General features: G+C 58.7%; 2 protein-coding genes across 6 annotated transcripts in view; both read left to right on the top strand.

The window, feature by feature from the left end:
* Positions 1-2,208: 2,208 nt before the first annotated feature.
* On the top strand, positions 2,209-11,667 carry LOC144729965 (uncharacterized). Its single transcript, XM_078610394.1, has 6 exons — positions 2,209-2,292; positions 2,700-2,813; positions 3,438-3,575; positions 4,032-4,235; positions 5,256-5,442; positions 7,735-11,667. Exons 1-6 carry the CDS (start codon positions 2,209-2,211, stop codon positions 9,306-9,308), a joined length of 2,301 nt encoding a protein of 766 aa, XP_078466520.1. The 3' UTR covers positions 9,309-11,667.
* A 4,499-nt stretch (positions 11,668-16,166) lies between these two features.
* CENPP (centromere protein P) overlaps positions 16,167-20,709 on the top strand; it is an 81,066-nt gene continuing 76,523 nt past the window's right edge. For 2 of the 5 annotated variants that reach the window (XM_078610746.1, XM_078610742.1), the window contains exon 1: positions 16,167-16,253. The gene's annotated coding sequence lies outside the window, so the exon portion shown is untranslated. Of the gene's footprint in view, positions 16,308-20,709 lie in introns of all 5 variants that reach the window. The other 3 variants (XM_078610745.1, XM_078610744.1, XM_078610743.1) reach the window with 3 other exon arrangements.

The following is a 20,709-nucleotide window of genomic DNA, read 5'->3' as shown; positions in this document are numbered from 1 at the left end:
CTAGGCATGCGGACTGCATGAACCAGCCAACGCAGCCTTGCCTGCCGGAGGAACTCATCGAAGGGCCTTTGTCCACATCTTTCAAGGATTAAACCCAGGATGGATCGTAGGCAGGCCAGCCTAAATGTTTCTAACCAGTGAAGATGTTCCATTAAGGGGGTCCACGTTTCGCAAGCGTAGAGAAGGGAGGGAATGACCGTGGCCGAGAAGACCTGAAAATTCGTGCGGCGTGATAGACCAGGTAGCTTCCACACAGCGTTAACCAACCGATGAAAAGATAATGCCGCTCGACTAATTCGGAGTGAGACCTCTGCTGTTAAATCGGAGCCGGTCATGAGCACACTGCCAAGGTATGGGAAACTCTCCACTCTTTCCACAACTGCCCTACCACCAATTGGGAGTTGTGGGGGTGGAATGTCCGATGGTACAAAATACCCAGGCAGGTGCTTAGTTTTGGTGGGGCTGATGATAAGGCCCCACCTCTTGGTGGCAAGCTCCAAGTTCAGCAGCAGCGCCTCCAACTCCTCCTCTGAGTGAGCAGCAATTACCAGATCATCGGCATACATAACGTGGTTGAGCAATAGGGAGCCATCCCTTGACCGCACCTGGGCATCGATCAGCCTCCCATTATATCTGTACCAAATGGAAATTCCTCCAGTACAGCTATTGAAGGCTTCACGAACTACGTGGTCAAAATAGATGTTAAATAATGTGGGAGCCAGAGGACATCCCTGTCGCACCCCAAGGTGGACCTGGAATGGCTCCGACTCCCGGCCATGTAGTTTTACCCGGGGCCGCTCACCATCATGAAGGTCCTTAATGATCGTGAGCAGAGGGTCAGGGACTCCAAAAGCACGAAGAACAACCCAGAGCCCAGGCCTACTGATGGTATCATAGGCCTTGACCAGGTCAATAAAGCAGAGATGTTGGTCTTGTTGGAATTCCCTACACCTCTGCTGTAGCAGACGGACAGAAATATGGCATGTGTGCAGGACCGCCCTTTCCTGAAACCGCATTGGGGCTCTGCAAGCCTCTCCTCAGCGTGCCTGGCACACACACAAAAAGACAAATGCAAAGATCCCCCATATAGCCTTCAAAGACAAGTGCTGTTAGCGAGTAGCACCTATGAAGTCCGGCATGGTATACGAGGGAGTGGGTGGCCAGCACCGCGCCTGGCCGCCTTTGTCTCCCGAGTAGCGATGTTTACACATCGCACCAGTTTTTGAGGCTGAGTCGACCGAGGGGGGGGCCCAAGACTGGTTCAGATAATCATCACTGGTATTGGCAGTGAGTGGGAATCGAATCGGGTCGCTAGGTTGATAGCGCAGCGCGCTAACCGCTACACTACCGATCCCCATCTGCGCACACACACACCATGTAAATACACACACACACAGCACATACACACATACAGCACGTGCACACACACACACACCACGTACACACACACACACACCACGTACACACACACACCACGTACACACACACACCATGTACACACACACACAGCACGTGCACATACACACACCACGTACACACACACACAGCACGTGCACATACACACACCACGTACACACACACACCATGTACACACACACAGCACGTGCACACACACACACCACGTACACACACACACCACGTACACACACACACACAGCACGTGCACACACACTCATGTTGCGCAATCACTTGCTGTCCCATCGCAATTATTGCTCCGTTTTGCAAAGTTTGAATGAAATTAAATCGGCGGGCTCTGTGTAGCCATGGTGACGCATGGTTGCTCCTGAAAAGGAGATCATGAATCTCAATGGGCCCCCCCCCCCTACTCGCCCCCCGCCACCGCACCCCCCGCCCCCTGCCTGGTTAAATGAGCGCCGGTGAATCAGCGCTCACCGGTGGCCTTGACGAGCGAGCGCCGACGCACCGCTGCCGCCGCCGCCACAGGGGGGGGGGGGAGGGACGGCCCCGGCGGCAGCATCGACGTCGCCGCTCGCTCGCCGCTCTAGAGGTTCGAATCCGGCGGGCCGCCCCGGCTAATAGCGCCGCTGCGTGCGTGCGTTCGTTCTATTCCATTGATAGAAATAACGGAGCCGCGCGACTCGCCCCCACCCCCCCGCTTCCCCGTATCTGCCCCCCCCCCCCTGCCCCTCCTCGTACAAAACAAAGCGTTCTCTACGCGAAGAACACAACCCGCACGTCGAGGGAGAGATGTGGGAAGGAGTTGAGTTGTTGTTGCCAGTTGAGGACAGCTACTCTGGAGAAGACAGGATAGGCAATGCACTTGAGAGCCTGGTTTGATCTCCCGTGTCTCGGCCCTGTCTCCCCGTGTCTCTGCCGTGTCTCTCCCTGTGTCTCCCCGTGTCTCCCCGTGTCTCCCCGTGTCTCACCGTGTTCCCCCCCCACGTGTCCCCGCCTGTGTTTCCCCGTGTCTCCCCACGTCTTTCCACGTTCCCTGCACCACCCCGCGTCTCTCCGTGTCCCCCTCGCGTCTCCCCTGTGTCTTCACATGTCTTCCCGCATCTCCCCGAATCTCCCCGCATCTCCCTGCGTCTCCCCGCTTTGCCCCTGTGTCTTCCTGTGTCTCTCCGCGTCTCCCCGCATCTCCCCGCATCTCCCCGCATCTCCCCGAATCTCCCCGCATCTCCCCGCTTTGCCCCTGTGTCTCCCCGCGTCTCCCCGCGTCTCCCCGCGTCCCGTAGGTGCAGCGCTATTTCCGCGCACTCCCCGAGGACCGCGTGCCGCTGGTGAGCAGCGTCGGTGAGCGTCACCGCGTGCGTCAGCTGCTGCGCCAGCTCCCGCCACACGACCACGAGGTGACCGCTCGCTCACCCCGCCCACCTGCTCACCCGCCCACCTGCTCGCCCGCTCGCTCACCCGCCCACCTGCTCACCCCGCCCACCCGCTCGCCCGCTCACCCGCCCACCCCGCTCGCCCGCCCCGCCTGCTCACTTGCCCACCCGCTCACCCCGCTCGCTCACCCGCTCGCCCGCTCACCCGCCCGCCCGCTCACCCGCCCGCTCGCCCACCCGCCCGCTCACCCCGCCCACCCGCCCACCCGCTCACCCGCCCCACCCGCTCACCCGCCCACCCGCTCACCCGCTCACCCGCCCACCCGCTCACCCCGCTCACCCGCCCATCCCGCTCACCTGCTCACGAAGTGACCGCCCGCCGCCCCGCTTGTCCGCTCGCCCGCCCGCTCGCTCGCTCGCCCGCAATCTCTGTTTAGCTAGTTACTAAAACTTTTTTTTATTTTACTAGGCAAGACACCACTGAGCTATGTAACTCCTTTTCAGAAGCCAGGTGGCCATCTCAAATGATAGCTTAACGAAGTGGCCATATCATCGTCGTTATCATCGTTGTCGCCGTTGTTGTCGTCGTCGTCGTTATCATCGTTGTTATTGTTGTCATCGTCGTCATTGTTGTCATCGCGTCCGCAGCCGCGCTACTGCTCGTCGCTGGACGCCGCCGGCGAGCGAGCGCTGCGCTCCTTCACCGCGGCGCGGCAAAGGGAGGCGCTGGGGCGCGGCGCGGTGCGAGTGGTCCCCCCCACCGGAGCCGGCTCCGTGTGCCGCCAGGTGAGGCCTTCCGCCAGATAACCGGGATAGGGGGTCGGGGGTCGGGGGGGGGGGTCGGATTCGGGGGTGCCTCAGAGGTTCGGGGGTCCGCGGGGTCACGCCAACGTCGGCCGTGCGGCTGACCCCGGCCGCCGCGAGCAGCCCGCAGGGTGCGGTGTGCCAGTCCGCCGACCCGGACGGCACCCGCCGGGGTGAACCCCTGGTCGGAGAGGGAGCGTAATTGCCGTGCGCGTGCTTTGGCGATCGTGGGGTTGAGGGCTCGAGGTCGTTTCGAGGTCACGGGTTTGTTTTTAGGGGTCGAGGGGTCGGCGGCGACGTGCGCGTAGAGCGCGAGCGCCGACCCGGCTCCGCGTGTTTGGCCGCCCGTGCTGCGCGTGCCACCAACCCCCCGCCCGCCCCACCGCGTCTGCGTTCGTCACCCCCCCCCCCCCCTTCCACCGCCGTGCGTCCGTGCAGTGCGGTGGCACGGTGGGGCCCGGCTCCCTGGCCGTGTGTGCGGCGCGCGCCGGCCCCGCGGCCAGCTGGCACCCCGGCTGCTTCGCCTGTGCCGCCTGCCGCGAGCTCCTCGTGGACCTCGTCTACTTCTACGCCGACGGCGCCGTCTACTGCGGCCGGCACCACGCCGAGCGCAGCAAGCCACGCTGCGCCGCCTGCGACGAGGTGCGGCCACGGCGAGGGCACCGGCGGCGCGCGACGACGACGCTCCCCTCCACCCCCCACCCCTCCACCCCCCACCCCTCCACCCCCCACCCCTCCACCCCCCACCCCTCCACCCCCCACCCCTCCACCCCCCACCCCTCCACCCACGCACCCCTCCACCCCCGCACCCCTCCACCTACGCACCCCTCCACCCCCCACCCCTCCACCCACGCACCCCCCCACCCCCCTCCACCCCCCACCCCCCACCCCTCCACCCCTCCACCCACGCACCCCCTCCACCCCCCACCCCTCCACCCCTCCACCCCCCACCCCTCCACCCCCCACCCCTCCACCCCCCCACCCCTCCACCCACGCACCCCTCCACCCCTCCACCCCCCACCCCTCCACCCACGCACCCTTCTACCCCCGCACCCCACCGAGAGGGCGACATCGTAAACGCGTGAAACGATGTCGCGGGTGGGGAGCCGTTGGTGAACCGTCGCCTGTTTCACCATGTCCGATGCGGAATAATCCACGACACGATTTCAATCCGCGTGGTAAACATAGAACCATATGAAAAGACCTTTCAACCGTCCGTTGAATGTTGTTGTATTATTCGCTTGCAGTTACTTATCCTCACAAAATGGACAATTGGTAAAAAAATATCGATGTTCGTGATTCATGCATTTATTTCTCAGAACCATGTTGGGTCAGGCAAGGGGGGGGCAGGGGGGGTGGTGCGGTTATTCAGTTAAAACCAAATGTAACAAGGGGGGGGTTAGAGTAGTGGCCAGACAAGGTTGACAACCACTGCTCTGACGGGCTGTTGGGGCGACCACCTACTAAGACCGGCGCGACCAGCACCACCCCCGCTCGTGCGCCGTGCCGGCCTTAATCGGTGCTCGCTGCCGGCATTCGCCCCGATTGTCGAGGCTCCACGGGGGGGCCCGTGCGTTAATGTTCATACGCGGAGTGCCGTGCCTGTTGTCTCCGCGCGCTCGGGGCTCCGCGGGGCGACCCTGCGTGTCTGTGTCCGCGCAGCTGATCTTCCAGGAGGAGTGCGTGCAGGCCGAGGGCCGCTGCTGGCACCGCGACCACTTCTGCTGCTTCGAGTGCGAGGCGGCGCTGGCCGGCGCGCGCTACCTGATGCGCGACGGCCGCCCCCACTGCGTCGCGTGCCACCAGGCGCTCTACTCGGTCTACTGCGACGCGTGCGGCTCCCAGATCGGTACGCGCCCGCACGCACGTGCCCACGCACGCACGTGCCCACGCACGCGGCCAAACGACCGCCACGCCGAATAGGATAGCGGAGATGCCCGCTGGCTGAAGTGTAGGGGTGATGGTGGTGGCGTCGGTGGCGGTGGTTGAGGAGGGATGGTGGTGTTGGTTGTGGTGGTGGAGAGTGTAGCGGTTAGCGCGCTGCACTGCAAACCTGGCGACCTGGGTTCGATTCCTGCTCGGCATCCGCTGAAATAAAACAAAATTCCGGCCGGAGTGGTGGCGCAGTGGTTAGCACATTGGGCTATGAACCCTACCGGCTAACATCGGTGGTGTCGTGATATCCAAACCGGTTCTGGACCCCCCCCTCACCAACATGCATTGTCCAGTTCCAAGCAATGCATTGATCAAGGGCTGTACATGACATCACGTGACAAAGGCCCCCTTGGCTGTATAGATTACCCTTTAACACGACGTATTCTCGTGCATTTCCAAAGCGATGTTTGAATTAAAGTTGCGTGGCGTTTGACATTCGTGAGACGTCTCCCAACGGTCTCTGACATCACACGGCATCTGCATCTCCGTGCGAGGAGAGGGGGGCCCGCTGGGGCCGCGCTTCGTTATTGTTGACTTTATAAATTATTCGCCGAATATAATTTCTGGAGATTAAGTTGTAATATCGCGTGCGATTAGAAACCTAGCTCTTATTTAACGAACGTGACGCAGAGTAAACACCGTCTAATCCCGCGTGTAATCACCGCGCCGATGGCTAGTGCCGGGGATGAGCGCACCGACGATGAACGTGCCGGGAATGAGCGTGACGGGGATGAGCGTGACGACGGGGAGAGAGCGAGAGAGACACGCAAACTCCACATATACAGCAGGCGTCAGGGTTGGGACCTCTTGTATACCAGGCGAGGTAGTTAACATCTCGCCACCGTGGCGCTCCAATGGATCTCAGAGGTAGCTCTGCGACACCTACTTCCGCAGGGGCTTTTCACTCGCACGGAGGGGGGGGGGGTCGCCGAGTTCACAATGGATTCTGCGTCGCTTGACGACCCCGGGGGGTCGCGTGGTCCGCGTTCAAATCGGGGAGTGATTTAAATATTTTTCCACGGTGAGCTGTGCGTCGACGGGAGGAAAATTTGGCGACCCCCCCACCGCACCCCCCCCCGCCCCCCGGTGACAAACGGCGCTCGGAGAAAACGAGACGGCAACGCGTGCCGGCGGCGAAACGAAACCGGGGAGCGCCGAACACCGGGGCGGCGGTGACGTACGGCGTACGTCGCCAACGCAGTTGCCGGGCGAGCGGCGCCGGCAAGCGCTTTACACATGTAGGTGCACTCGCGTTAAATTGACTTTGTCGTGGCGCCAATGAGCGATGGGGTTCTCTGTGCGCCCAGCGCCGCCCCCGCTCAGGGAAGAGAGGGTGGGGCGGGGAGAGGGTGGGGGGGGGGGAGCGAGGGTGGGGGGGGAGCGAGGGTGGGGGGGGAGCGAGGGTGGGGGGCGGGCGCCGTCGCTGGCGGGTTTGCTCGTTCACTCGGGGTATAAGTAACGTTCATCGAAGTCCGAAGCTGTTCATCCAGCAGTGGATAACTGATGGCCAAGGCCAATGTGCAGACGGGTGCACGTGTTGCGCGTGCGCGGTGTGGGCGTAGGTGTTCCTTGGGTGTGTTTGACGAGTGGTGGTGTAGCGGTTAGCGCGCTGCGCTACGAACGCGGTGGTCCGAGTTTGATTCCCGCTCACGGCCGACACGAGTGACGATTATCCTGGGCCTCCCCTAGGTCGACTCAGCCTCAAATGAGTACCTGGTGCAATGTGTAAACATCGCCACTAGGGAGACAAAGGCTGACCACCCACCCCCTCGTGTGCATGCCGGCCTTCATAGGTGCTCGTTAACAGCACATGTTCAAACACTGTTTAGGCTATTCGGGGAGGTCTTTGTTTTGTGTCCCTTGTGTGTACACGCGCACGGTTGAGTCTCACGAATGTGTGCATGTGTGCGTGTGTGCGTGTGTACGTCTGCGTGTGTACGTCTGCGTGTGTGTGTGCGTGTATGTGTGTGTGCGTGTGTGTGCGTGTATGTGTGTGTGTGTGCGTGTATGTATGTGTGTGTGCGTGTATGTATGTGTGTGTGCGTGTGTGCGTGCGTGTGTGTGTGCGTGTATGTGCGTGTGTGTGTGCGTGTATGTGCGTGCGTGTGTGTGCGTGCGTGTATGCGTGTGTGCGTGTGTGTGCGTGCATGTGCGTGCGTGTGTGTGCGTGTGTGCGTGTATGTGTGTGTGCGTGCGCCGTCCACAGGAGCCGACGAGGGCCAGATGACGCACGACGGGCAGCACTGGCACGCGCGCGCCGAGTGCTTCAGCTGCGCGCGCTGCCACGCGCCGCTACTGGGCGCCCCCTTCCTGCCGCGCCAGGGCGCCATCTTCTGCTCCAAGGCCTGCAGCCGGGCGGCCAACGCGGCCCCGGGGGCCCCGCCGGCGCCGGCGCCCGGCGACACCGAGTCGGACTCCTCGGCCGCCGCCGTGGTGCCGCCCCTCCCGCTCCAGGGCCTGCGGGGCTCGGCCCGGCGGGGCAGGAGGGCGAGGGGCGGCACCGGCGCCCAGGCCGGCCGGTCCGCGCCTGCCTGCGTGTCGGATCTCGGCCCGGGGCCGCCGGGCGGCGCCCCGCGCCGTCGGGGCGCCTGCCTGGGCGCGCGCACCCCCTCCCCGGAGAGGCGCCGCCGGGCCGCGGGGCCGCCGAAAAGGCCGCCCCCCGCGGGCGGCGCGGCGCACGCGGACTGGATCCGGCCCTCGCTGGAGCTCTCCGACAGCGACACGTCGGGCCCGTCGCAGCCCGGGATGTTCGCCGCGCCCCCCGGTGGCGCCGCCAGCGTCGGCGCCACCGGCGTCGGCGGGCAGATCACGGTGACGAGCTCGCCGGTGCCCGCCACGGCCGGCGGGACCGCCACGGCCGGCGGGACCGCTTCGCCCGGTCGTGACGACGACGGCCGCGGTGAGGGCCTGGCGGAGTCCGCTTGGAGCGAGGAAATGGAGGCGCCGGCGGAAACGGGCGAGGACGGGCGGGACCGCGGTCGGCGGCGCAGTCGGGAGGTGAAGTTGGCGGGCGACGAACCGGAGAGGGAGGAGCGGCGGGGGAGCGGCGCCGCCCCCCGTCGCGCGCACAGCTGCGACTCCCGCCAGCACCGGTGGAACGGGCGAGTGGAGCCACGTGGAGCCGAGCCTCTTGTCCGGCCTCCCCGGCAGGGCCCGGCCAATGCCGAACCGCTGCGGCGCTCGTGCTCCCTGCCGCGCGGAGTCGTGCCGGCACCGGCTCCGGCGCCGAGCGTGGATCGTGGCGGAGCCGAGCCCGCCCGGGGGTCGGAGCCTCCGTCGGGCGGAGCCGCACGAGCCGACGACGCCGCGGATGGCGGCGGCGCCGCCAGTCGCGCCGGCGCAGCGGACGGCGACGGCGGTTGTTGTCACTCCGGCGGCATCAGCGGCGACAACAGCGATGACCGCCACCGCCGCCGTCACGGCCGACACCATCGCTACAACCGCCAGCGCAGACACCGTCACGACCACCGCCGGCGCCTCGGCTGCGAGCGAGGAGAGACGGACTGTGACCACGCCTCCTCTGACACGGACTCATCCACCTCCACCACCTCCTCCTCGTCCGACGAGGAGGGCTACTTCCTCGGGGAGCCGATCCCCGGAACGCGCGTCCCGCGCTTGCGCTACGTCACGCACGACGAGGTGGTGGGCGGCGCGGCGCAGGCCGCCGCCGCCGCCCCTGCGCCGTCGTCGTCACCGCTCGCCGCTCCGACTCCTAGCCGCAGGGGCAAGAACCGCCGACGCGGAGATGGAACGAGCAGCAAGGGCTGCGTGATGGCCTGAGCGGATATTCCCTGATGTATGTCCCACGTTCCAAAACCCAGCTCCCACATTCCCAATCCCAGCTCCCACATTCCCAAAACCAGCTCCCACATTCCCAATCCCTGCTGTCACATTCCCAATACCAGCTCCATGTCGCTCAATCCTGACTTAGCTGCGGCCGGGTGTCTTTTTCCTTCACTGCGGACGTTTTCCTTATGCAAGACTAGAACGTGGCTTTAGCGACGTAGTTTTATACATATATCCATATATATATTTACAATGCAAAAGCATTTGTTGTTGTGGACAAAAAAAGTATTTATTTTTGACACGATGCCTGAAATTGAACTACCGCATTTCTCTCGTTGGCCTTTTTTTTGTATGCGTCGCGTTTATATAGTGTAGCCTTTGTGTTGTTTTTTTATACACTCGTAGATCGTGCGGTTTTTTGTTATTAACCGCAGGTCACTCTTTTTAGTCGCGTAGGGAAATATATAGTTTTGGCAGCAAGCGGCGGGCGTAGCGGCTCCACGTGTCGAACCTCGTGCTCACGCACACACTCACGCACACACTCACGCTCATGCTCATGCTCACGCACGCACTCACACGCTCATGCACGCACTCACGCTCTTTCACGCGCACACGCTCACGCACACGCTCACGCACACGCTCACGCACACGCTCACGCACGCACTCGCGCACACGCTCATGCACGCACTCGCGCACACGCTCATGCTCACGCACGCACTCACGCTCATGCTCACGCACTCACGCTCGCGCTCACGCACGCGCTCGCGCACACGCTCACGCACACGCTCATGCTCACGCACTCACGCACGCGCACACGCTCACGCACGCACTCACGCACACGCTCATGCACGCACTCACGCACGCGCTCGAGCGCGGTGTGCCCCCCTGGCGCGTGTCGAGGCGTGCGTGCGTTTGGCGTGGTGGCAACGGCTACATCGCGCGCACGCCGGGCGCGCGACTGCACCGTGGACGACGTCGTGCTTGGGCGGGCAGGTGCGCTGCATGTGTCCGTCGAGTGTCCAGGGGTACAGGAGGATTTGTGAAAAGGTCTGATGTGCGAACGTCTGCGGGAAGTGCTGGCCTCGTCACGCACGCACGCTGCGCTGGGCGTGGGCGGCTCGATTGCCCGAGTCCGGACGTGCGATGGACGGATATGCGACGTTGTGCCGTGTTTGCGTTTCGCGCCGAATTGCTGTTACGTGCAAATCTCAGATTAAACGCCGCTCTCACAGCCGCGCTCGGCGCAAGCGAGTGCGGAGGCGCCGGTCTGCCGAGACGAGAGGGACGAGCGATAGCTTCGCGAATCGGATTCCTGGCCGTGCCCCGTCTACCTTAAATCAGTAGCCGCACCAGCGCCTCGTAACCCGCGCAGGCCTTGGTAAGCGCTCGCTAACAGCACTGGTGCCAGCAGTCTATGAAGGCCACGCGGGGCAGTGGTGCCGATTCAACTCCCGAGTCGCTGATCGCGCGGCGCGTTGAGCGATTGTCGGGCGAGTGCAGCACGCGGCGAGACTGTTCGTCTTTAAACGGGAGCCGGGTGGTGGCCATGGAAACGCGTACCGAGCGGTGGGTTGTGACCCCAGGGGCTTCACTTCTCTCGGTATTCGCCAGAACACCCGCGGGGGCTGGCATGGGGTCAGGATAATAATCGGCGAAGGTCACTCGTTGGGCGCTACACCGATCTACAATACTCCGATCGGATTGTACCCTTGGCATATTTTTTCTCTAATCCTATGGCCAGGCTTTATGGGACTGCAGAGCATGCGATGAGGACAAAACCAAACCGAGGCGAGGCGGTCAGTCGTGGACGTGGCGTGCCAATGTAAACACGCGGAACTGCGACGCGCGTGATGAGGAGCGGAGTACGGGGTGGTGGGGGCACAACCTGGGGTGTCCACTACCACGTGGGGTGTCCACTACCACGTGGGGTGTCCACTACCACGTGGGGTGTCCACTGCCACGTGGGGTGTCCACTGCCACGTGGGGTGTCCACTGCCACGTGGGGTGTCCACTGCCACGTGGGGTGTCCACTGCCACGTGGGGTGTCCACTGCCACGTGGGGTGTCCACTGCCACGTGGGGTGTCCACTACCACGTGGGGTGTCCACTACCACGTGGGGTGTCCACTACCACGTGGGGTGTCCACTACCACGTGGGGTGTCCACTATCACGTGAGGACAGGCCCTGGGTGTCCACTACCACGTGGGGACAGGCCCTGGGTGTCCACTGTCACGTGGGGTGTCCACTGCCACGTGGGGTGTCCACTGCCACGTGGGGTGTCCACTGTCACGTGCTGCCTGCACGTACGACGCGCGCTGTCCGGCTTTGTGAATAAATGGAGACTGTGTAGCGGAGTCACTGTGTGTCGCGTCACTTGCAGACAAAGATCCCCCGTGTAGCCCTAACAGACTGTTGGGGCAAGTGCTGTTAGCGAGTAGCACCTATGAAGGCCGGCACTGCACACGAGGGAGTGGGTGGCCAACGCCACGCCCGGCCGCCTTTGTCTCCATCGTGGCGATATTTACACATCGCACCAGCTACTCATTTGAGGCCGAGTCGACCTAGGGGAGGCCCAGGACCGGCTCAGATAATCGTCACTGGTGTTGTTGGGAATCGAATCCGGGTTCGCGAGGTTAGTCGCGCAGTCGAGCTCCGCTAAGCCACGACAAAGACGAAGGACGCGCATGAAACCATCGACAGCATCGCCATGAGCCGTGATCAATCCACCGCTGGATGAAGGCCTCCCCAAGCCATCGCTACGATGTCACGATCCACGTGGCACCCGCATGGATGCTCTCTCGAGCTTGCTGCCATCTCTGTAGGCAATTCCCTCCTGTGGATGCTGCTCCGGCGTTAAACTATTAAACTAAACAATTTTTTACATTTTTTTTCCCAGGTAAGGCCCCAACTCGGCTATGTAGCTGTTGTTTTTTAGAAGCGACCTGGCGACCACAAATGAAAGCTCAATGAAGTGGCTTATCATCACCACGTGGAGCATGTAGAGCAGCCAAATACTATAAACGCGTGACGTTGATTATCAATGTAGAGGGGGAAACCGGAGGACCCGGAGACAAATCCACAACCACAGGAGAGAGAGAGAGAGACACGCAAACTCCAAATATACAGCAGCAGGCGCCAGGGTCGGGGTCGAACCCACGGCCTCCTGTAGACCAGCAGGCGAGGTAGTTGACATCTCCTCGCCACCGCGACATCAGTCTCGGCCATCATACCCTGACCGCCGGCACAGCGTAGCCCCCGACTCCTCTACGTCACCACTGTGAGCCAGCTTCACTCTCACTGCGGATCATCAGTCTTCGTGATAGCGCTGCCATTGGGCGTGACACCTTTGATCGTTATTAACAGCACCGAGACGGCGGTGGAAATTCCACATTCCGATGGCGGGCACAGGTCTATTATGATTTTGGCAAAGTTACAAAGTCCCTGGCAGAGGGGTTTGTTATCAGTGATGGAAGGCAGAGGGAACCAGGTGGAGCCAGAGGGAACCAGGTGGAGCCAGGTGAAGGCAGTGATATCCAGACTGGTGTGGGTGGAGCCAGGTGAAGGTAGTGATATCCAGGCTGCTGTGGGTGGAGCCAGGTGAAGGTAGTGATATCCAGGCTGCTGTAGGTGGAGCCAGGTGGAGGCAGTGATATCCAGGCTGATGTGGGTGGAGCCAGGTGAAGGTAGTGATATCCAGGCTGATGTGGGTGGAGCCAGGTGAAGGCAGTGATATCCAGGCTGATGTGGGTGGAGCCAGGTGAAGGTAGTGATATCCAGGCTGCTGTGGGTGGAGCCAGGTGGAGCCAGGTGAAGGCCGTGATATCCAGGCTGATGTGGGTGGAGCCAGGTGAAGGCAGTGATATCCAGGCTGGTGTGGGTGGAGCCAGGTGAAGGCCGTGATATCCAGGCTGATGTGGGTGGAGCCAGGTGAAGGCAGTGATATCCAGACTAATGTGGGCGGAGCCAGGCGAAGGCAGTGATATCCAGGCTGATGTGGGTGGAGCCAGGTGAAGGCAGTGATATCCAGGCTGATGTGGGTGGAGCCAGGTGAAGGCAGTGATATCCAGGCTGATGTGGGTGGAGCCAGGTGAAGGCAGTGATATCCAGACTGATGTGGGTGGAGCCAGGTGAAGGCAGTGATATCCAGACTGATGTGGGTGGAGCCAGGTGGAGCCAGGTGAAGGCAGTGATATCCAGGCTGATGTGGGTGGAGCCAGGTGGAGCCAGGTGAAGGCAGTGATATCCAGGCTGATGTGGGTGGAGCCAGGTGAAGGCAGTGATATCCAGACTGATGTGGGTGGAGCCAGGTGAAGGCAGTGATATCCAGGCTGGTGTGGGTGGAGCCAGGTGAAGGCAGTGATATCCAGACTGATGTGGGTGGAGCCAGGCGAAGGCAGTGATATCCAGGCTGATGTGGGTGGAGCCAGGCGAAGGCAGTGATATCCAGACTGATGTGGGTGGAGCCAGGCGAAGGCAGTGATATCCAGACTGATGTGGGTGGAGCCAGGCGAAGGCAGTGATATCCAGGCTGATGTGGGTGGAGCCAGGCGAAGGCAGTGATATCCAGGCTGATGTGGGTGGAGCCAGGTGAAGGCAGTGATATCCAGACTAATGTGGGTGGAGCCAGGTGAAGGCAGTGATATCCAGGCTGATGTGGGTGGAGCCAGGTGAAGGCAGTGATATCCAGGCTGATGTGGGTGGAGCCAGGTGAAGGCAGTGATATCCAGACTGATGTGGGTGGAGCCAGGTGAAGGCAGTGATATCCAGGCTGATGTGGGTGGAACCAGGTGGAGCCAGGTGAAGGCAGTGATATCCAGACTGATGTGGGTGGAGCCAGGTGAAGGCAGTGATATCCAGACTGATGTGGGTGGAGCCAGGTGGAGCCAGGTGAAGGCAGTGATATCCAGGCTGGTGTGGGTGGAGCCAGGTGGAGCCAGGTGAAGGCAGTGATATCCAGACTGATGTGGGTGGAGCCAGGCGAAGGCAGTGATATCCAGGCTGATGTGGGTGGAGCAAGAGGATTCCAGGTGGAGCCCCGTGAGCGCTCATGGAGGTGGTGTCTGGCAGGGGGAGCCACTGAGAGGAGCCGGGCGAGGTGGGTGGAGGAGGGAGCGGTAGGGGGGCATCCATTCAGTGCGTACGCATGGAGGGGGGGAGCGGGGGGGGGGTGAACCCAAATGCGTGACACTTGCGTATGGGGGGTCTACTGACAATGTACGCACAGGAAACGGGGGGCGAGGAGTGAAGCCTCGATACTAATTTGTCGACATTGGCCTTCAACTGAGTTAGATAGTCCGGCGGTGGACTCTGTGGTGTTTACTTAAACACGTTAATAGTATTCATCCTTGTTCGTTTCTGCGTGGATTAAATATCGGCCGTTCTATAGGATTCGGGGGGGGGGGGGGTGCGTCAGGCGTACGCACGCGGGGGGTGGGGGTGTAAAACTGCGCGTGCGTAGAGGGAGGGGGGAGGGGTCAAGTTTTGACAGACTTCGCGTACCGACTACATGGATGGCGGCTGCCGCAGCTGCGCTGTCATCCCAGTTCGATCCCCGCTCACGGCCAACATCTTTGGAAGAATATATCAACTGGTTCTAGGCCTCCCCTAAGTCGACTCAGCCTCAAATGAGTACCTGGTGCTATGTGCGCAAGCATCGCCACTGGGGAGACAAAGGCGGCCGAGCGTGGTGGTGCTGGCCACCCCACCCCCTCACGTACCGCGCCTGCCTTCAGCAGGTGCTGATCGCTATCAGCACTTGCCCTGACAGTACCTCGAGGCTATACGGGGGATTCATATTCATAAGTTTTAAGGGGCCGTTCATAAATGACGTCACGCGATTTTGGACGATTTTTGACCCCCCCCCCACGGCGTCACAAAGTCAGACCCCCCCCCCTCAAATATGACGTCACAAAGCTCTGTACCCCCCAACCATATTTACATTTTGAAAATTAAACATGCTGCAAATCGCTTTAAACTATAGTCATTGTAGTGCGTATTTAATGTGGCGCTGCACTCTGATGTTGTAGGAGTGTTGTTATAACAAGTAGTGTTGTTATAACAATTCCATATTTATTTAAAGTTGCGCATTTTGGTGTGACGTTACATTTCTCAAACCCCCTCCCCCTCGTCACACGTCGTCACAAATTTCTAACCCCCCCCCTAGGTGCGTGACGTCATTTAAGGACGGCCCCTAAGTCAAGATTTATACGGGGGATCTTTGTCTTTGTTTTGTGGGGGGGCCAAGGGTGGGGGGGGGGGGTTGTGGGTGGGGGGGTGTTGTGGATGGGGGTAGTTGTGGGTGGGGGGGTGTCGTGGATGCGGGGTGGTTGTGGGTGGGGGGGGGTGGTTGTGGGTGGGGGGGGGTGGTTGTGGGTGGGGGGGGGTGGTTGTGGGTGGGGGGGGGGTGGTTGTGGGTGGGGGGGGGTGGTTGTGGGTGGGGGGGGGTGGTTGTGGGTGGGGGGGGGGTGGTTGTGGGTGGGGGGGGGTGGTTGTGGGTGGGGGGGGGGGTGGTTGTGGGTGGGGGGGGGGGTGGTTGTGGGTGGGGGGGGGGGTGGTTGTGGGTGGGGGGGGGTGGTTGTGGGTGGGGGGGGGTGGTTGTGGGTGGGGGGGGGTGGTTGTGGGTGGGGGGGGGTGGTTGTGGGTGGGGGGGGGTGTTGTGGGTGGGGGGGTGTTGTGGGTGGGGGGTGGTTGTGGGTGGGGGGTGGTTGTGGGTGGGGGGTGGTTGTGGGTGGGGGGTGGTTGTGGGTGGGGGGTGGTTGTGGGTGGGGGGTGGTTGTGGGTGGGGGGTGGTTGTGGGTGGGGGGTGGTTGTGGGTGGGGGGTGTGGCACCACGGCCCCGCCCCCACTCCCCCTTTGAACCCGGTCGCGTCATCAAGGCGGAAAAAGCGCGGGAGAATTCGAGAGGCGGACGAGGCGAGCGGGGCTGAGGTAAAACGAGGAGGTGAGGAGCGCGGTGCAGTCGCAGTGAGGTGAGGGGACATTGACACACGAGGAGGTGAGGGGAGATCGTGACGAGTGAGGGAGACACGGCGGCGGCCTAGGGTGGGAGGCTGTTAGCGAGCGCCTATTGCAGGCCCGGGCCCACGGTTGCCTCTTGACGATGTTCGGCGGTCTTGTTGGTACCCAGATATAAACCCCGCGCGCCCGGCCGCCTTTGTCTCCCCGGGGCCGATGTTCGCGACTTCTTTTTGCCAACAACGCCAGCGAGTGCTCGTTGTTAAGGCCCAGTCTGCCTAGGCGAGAGGCTTCCGAGGGAGGATGCGTTTAGACGAAGCTCACCCCCCCACAGCCTGTAACAGGCTGTTGTGGGGGGCACAAGTAGTGCTGTTAGCAACCTGTGGGGGTGGCTCGCGCCACCACGCACAGCCGCCTTTGTCTTCCCGCGCCAGCTACTCTTGAAGGCGCCAAGTGTGCAAGCAAGAATAACTTTTACAGTACCTGACTACTCGCTTAAGGCCGAGTCGACCTAGGGGAAGAGACCCAGGCCTGCCAGGTTCATTCAGTCGTCGCTGTTGTTGGCCATGAGCGGGAATCGAACTCGGCTCGCCGGGTTCGTAGCGCCGTGCGCGCTAACCACAGCGCCACCGCTCCCCACATAGACAAAGCGAGACAAAGGTCCTCCGTGTAGCCTTCACAGACTGCTGGGGCAAGTGCTGTGTTAGCGAACAGCACCTGTGAAGGTCGGCACGGCACATGAGGGGGTCGATGGTCAGCACCACCACGCCCGGGCCGCCTTTGTTTCCCGAGTCGCGCTGTTTACACACCGCACAAGGTACTTGTTTAGGGCTGAGCCGACCTAGGGGAGGCCCGGGACCGGTTTGCAGTGAGCGGGGCTCGAACTCGTGTGGCTGGGTTCTGGACGGTTGTGCCTTTAGATTTGCATTGAACTGCCCATATAGGACTCACCACTGTGATCTCTACATTGGGTCAAACTAAATAAATAAGATCTGATGCTTGTGCATCAGATCTTATTTATTCACGATGTACTTACACAAAAATCCGCAGATTACCTGCCGGATCTCCTCTCTGTTTCAAAGAAGAAATTTGACCTAAGGTCTTCGCTCATTTATCAGCTTCACATTCCCTATTGCCGTACAAATACTGGAGGAAGGGCCTTTGCTATTGATGCCCCCAGGGTCTGGAATGTTGTCGCCAATAAACTGCAACTTGAATCGCTACCTATGAGATATTCACTCAAAACTGCTCTAGAGGAGTTGTACACCCCTAGCTGCCACTGCTATTCAGTGGCCTAAATTACAATGAAATGTTTCGCTCCGGATGATCGCTGCCAAGTATGATCTGTGTTTTGATTTAGTGTGCTGATCTTAAAGGTGCATTGAAAAATGTTGACACTCCGACTGATGCTCCTGCTGTTGTGTAGTGACTCATGCTGCCAGCTATGGCTGCAGGGTTTTGGTAGTACATGTTGTTTACGTCGTTTATTGTGAAAATTCGGTCACAGTTCCTATGATCACTGTTTCATTGCTTTTATGGCTTTATTTTGGTGTTTTTCGAAACGTTTTTTGGTTTGGCCATGTTTGTTTGTTGTAGTACAGAGTTAGACTGATGGCCTTAATATAAGTTGTCTTGTGGTTGTTGTTGTTTGACTTGCATCCCACTGGGATTTTTGCACCGCGTTGGTGTACGGTGTTTTTTCTGCAATATTTTGTGGTCTTTTTTTGGATTTTCTGTTTGCACATAGTCACTTTAAGATGTTTTCTTGTTCATGTTTTTGTTTGTTGCGGTTGCACCCTATTCAAGAGCCGAATGGCTCACAGGGCTATACCAAATAAATGAACTTGAACTTGCCTTTCATGTAACTATTCTACCCTTGCCTATGGTAGCAATATGTTCAGGGAGCTAAATGCTGTGGTCGAGGCCTGCTGGCCACGATGAGAGGGCTTTTTCTTCGAGAGAGAGTTTGTGTAGTTTTTAAACTAAACTTTTATTTTATCAGGTAAAACCCACTGAGCTGTATAGCTCTTTTTTTTTAAAAGCGACCTGACCACAAATAATAGCTCAACGAAGTGGATTATCATCATGTGGAAATGTATAGCAGCCAAAGACTCTAAACGCATTTTGTTGATTCTAAATGTGGAGGGGGAAAAAACCGGAGAACGCAGAGAAAAATTCACGCGACCACGGGGAGAGAGACACCGCAAACTCCAAATATACAGCAGCAGGCATCGTCAGGGTCGGGATCGAACCCACGACCTCCTGTACACCAGGCGAGGTAGTAACCAGGCGAGGTAGTTAACATCTCGCCACAGCGGCGCCCTGCCGTGTTCCTCCTATGCTATTCCTCCTTCGTTGAAGGAGCGCAGACCACCAGTGGGTTTACGACCTGAGCCACAGTTTGGGTTGCATGGCCACAGGCGCACTGCTGTGGGTATTGTCTTGAACTTTCCATTCCTGTAGGAGATGTGCACATCGGTGTGCTGCTGTTGATGTTCCGGCGCGGTTGATGGTTCCACCACCGGGTGTCTTGAAGGGATGTCGGAGGCAGGAGGTTGTGCGTTGTTGTGGGAGTCTTGTCGCGTAACCGACTGCGTTATCAGTGGGACAGGTTAAGTTTCACCGATTCGAGGCTTTCGTTGCGTGACCTGCACTTGAAGAATCTTTATTAAGTAATCTTCATTCGGATTGGATAAAAAGTGCACAAAAAACTATATTATATGCGCGTGAAATACAATTACAGACGTTGTAAGGCACTGACGAAGTTATATATATTTTTTTTTATCATGAACACTGATGAGATTTTGGAAACTATAGTAGGAACTTTGACTTAACTTTCGTGACTGCATGAATTCATATTCTATGGTTCTTTTGGTAAAGTTACTTTACCGAAAGAACCATAGAATATAGTAGGAATGATGTACAAACCACACCAACACTTCCCGGTCTGCATGAGAGGACGCTCCCGAATGTGAGATACACCCCCAACTTGAGGTTAGTTAAAACATATAAAACGTTTCCACAATATACGACGTCCCGAGAAAGCGGGAAACAAGGTTGTGAAATATAAAATTACAAAATATAGAGGTGGACACTTGAGACAAAAACGGTTGTTACAATCTGGTAAATATAGTTAAATACAGCAGTGGTAGAAATGGCTCTGTAGTGGCAAATTCACTTGTCAAACTCAAGCAACTTAGTAATTGCCTTTTAACTATACCAAGAACAACAGTAGGGATTGGTGAAAAACCTTTGCCGTTGCAGCACCAACGTTTTGGAACGACCTTTTTTCCTCCCTTAACATCGTAAATCTTCCTTCAAAAAATATCCTGAAGCAGAAGATTAGTGCTGGATACAGCCATATTTACAAATGTGATTTGTAACTGTCATCCTTAAGCCCCGTGTATCGACGGTTCAATTTTAACGTGCAATTTTATTGAGGGACCGTTTTTTTACTAATTAATTTTACCAGGTAAGGCCCACTGAGCTATACAGATCTTTTTCAGAAGTGACCTGGCTATTTACTACTATAATGAGCCAAGAATAATCTTGATTTGAGGCTTTCGTGACTGCAGGAATCCATACTCTGGTTCTTTCGGTAAAGTCACGTAGTTAGAAAAAATAATAAAAGAACACGACGTTTCGGTCGCAACACAAGCGTCTGTCATCGGGTGAGAAAGGTGACTCTACAACCCCCCCCTTTCCCCCCCCGTGCCTATATAAAGCCACAACAGAAGATCATTATTTCTCACCTGAAGAGCTAAGAATGTCTGTGTGTCCCGCGCGTGACATCACTCCATGTCGGCCAGCCCCCCCTCTCATTAATAATCATAAAAAGGTGACGTCCTCCACGTGGACCCCCCCCCCTATTAATAATCATGAGCAGGTGACGTCACTCCACATCAACGCTTTCTTTCCGACACCTGAGGACGGCTGCTTGCGTTGTGGCCGAAACGTCGTGAGAATTGTATTTTATTATGTTTAATTTTTATTATTTTATTATTTCCCTTCTACGTGACTTTACCGAAAGAACCAAGAAGATGAATCCCTGCAGTCACGAAAGCTTTAAATTGAAATATAATTTGAACTTATATACTTGGTACAGTTTACGTATTTATTTTAGTGATTTGCTTACTTTTGCTATACTTTGCACATTTCCGAACCGCCCCTACTGGACATCTGTAAAAAAGAGCTTAGTAGCGTATTGGATTTCTCCAAGATAAATAAAGATTCTGATCCTGAAGATTAAAAAAATCTGGTCACGCAGTACTGTAGCGGATCATAAGACGCTCCACGCGACTGATCCGGAGAATACGGTAACGAATGGTAATTTTACTCCTCGGCCAAATAACATCGTTATATCTGCTGGTCGGAATTCCTTTACCGCTAAATGTATTATTCTCACGCTCGCCGGTGCGCGTGGTGGAACGCAGCTGAGCCGG

Source organism: Lampetra planeri, chromosome 34 (genome assembly GCF_965212315.1).
Source record: "Lampetra planeri chromosome 34, kcLamPlan1.2.h2, whole genome shotgun sequence".
NCBI classification, from domain to species: Eukaryota; Metazoa; Chordata; class Hyperoartia; order Petromyzontiformes; family Petromyzontidae; genus Lampetra; species Lampetra planeri.
The sequence above is the reverse complement of the archived record's forward strand: the minus strand, read 5'-3'. Positions and strand labels throughout refer to the sequence as shown.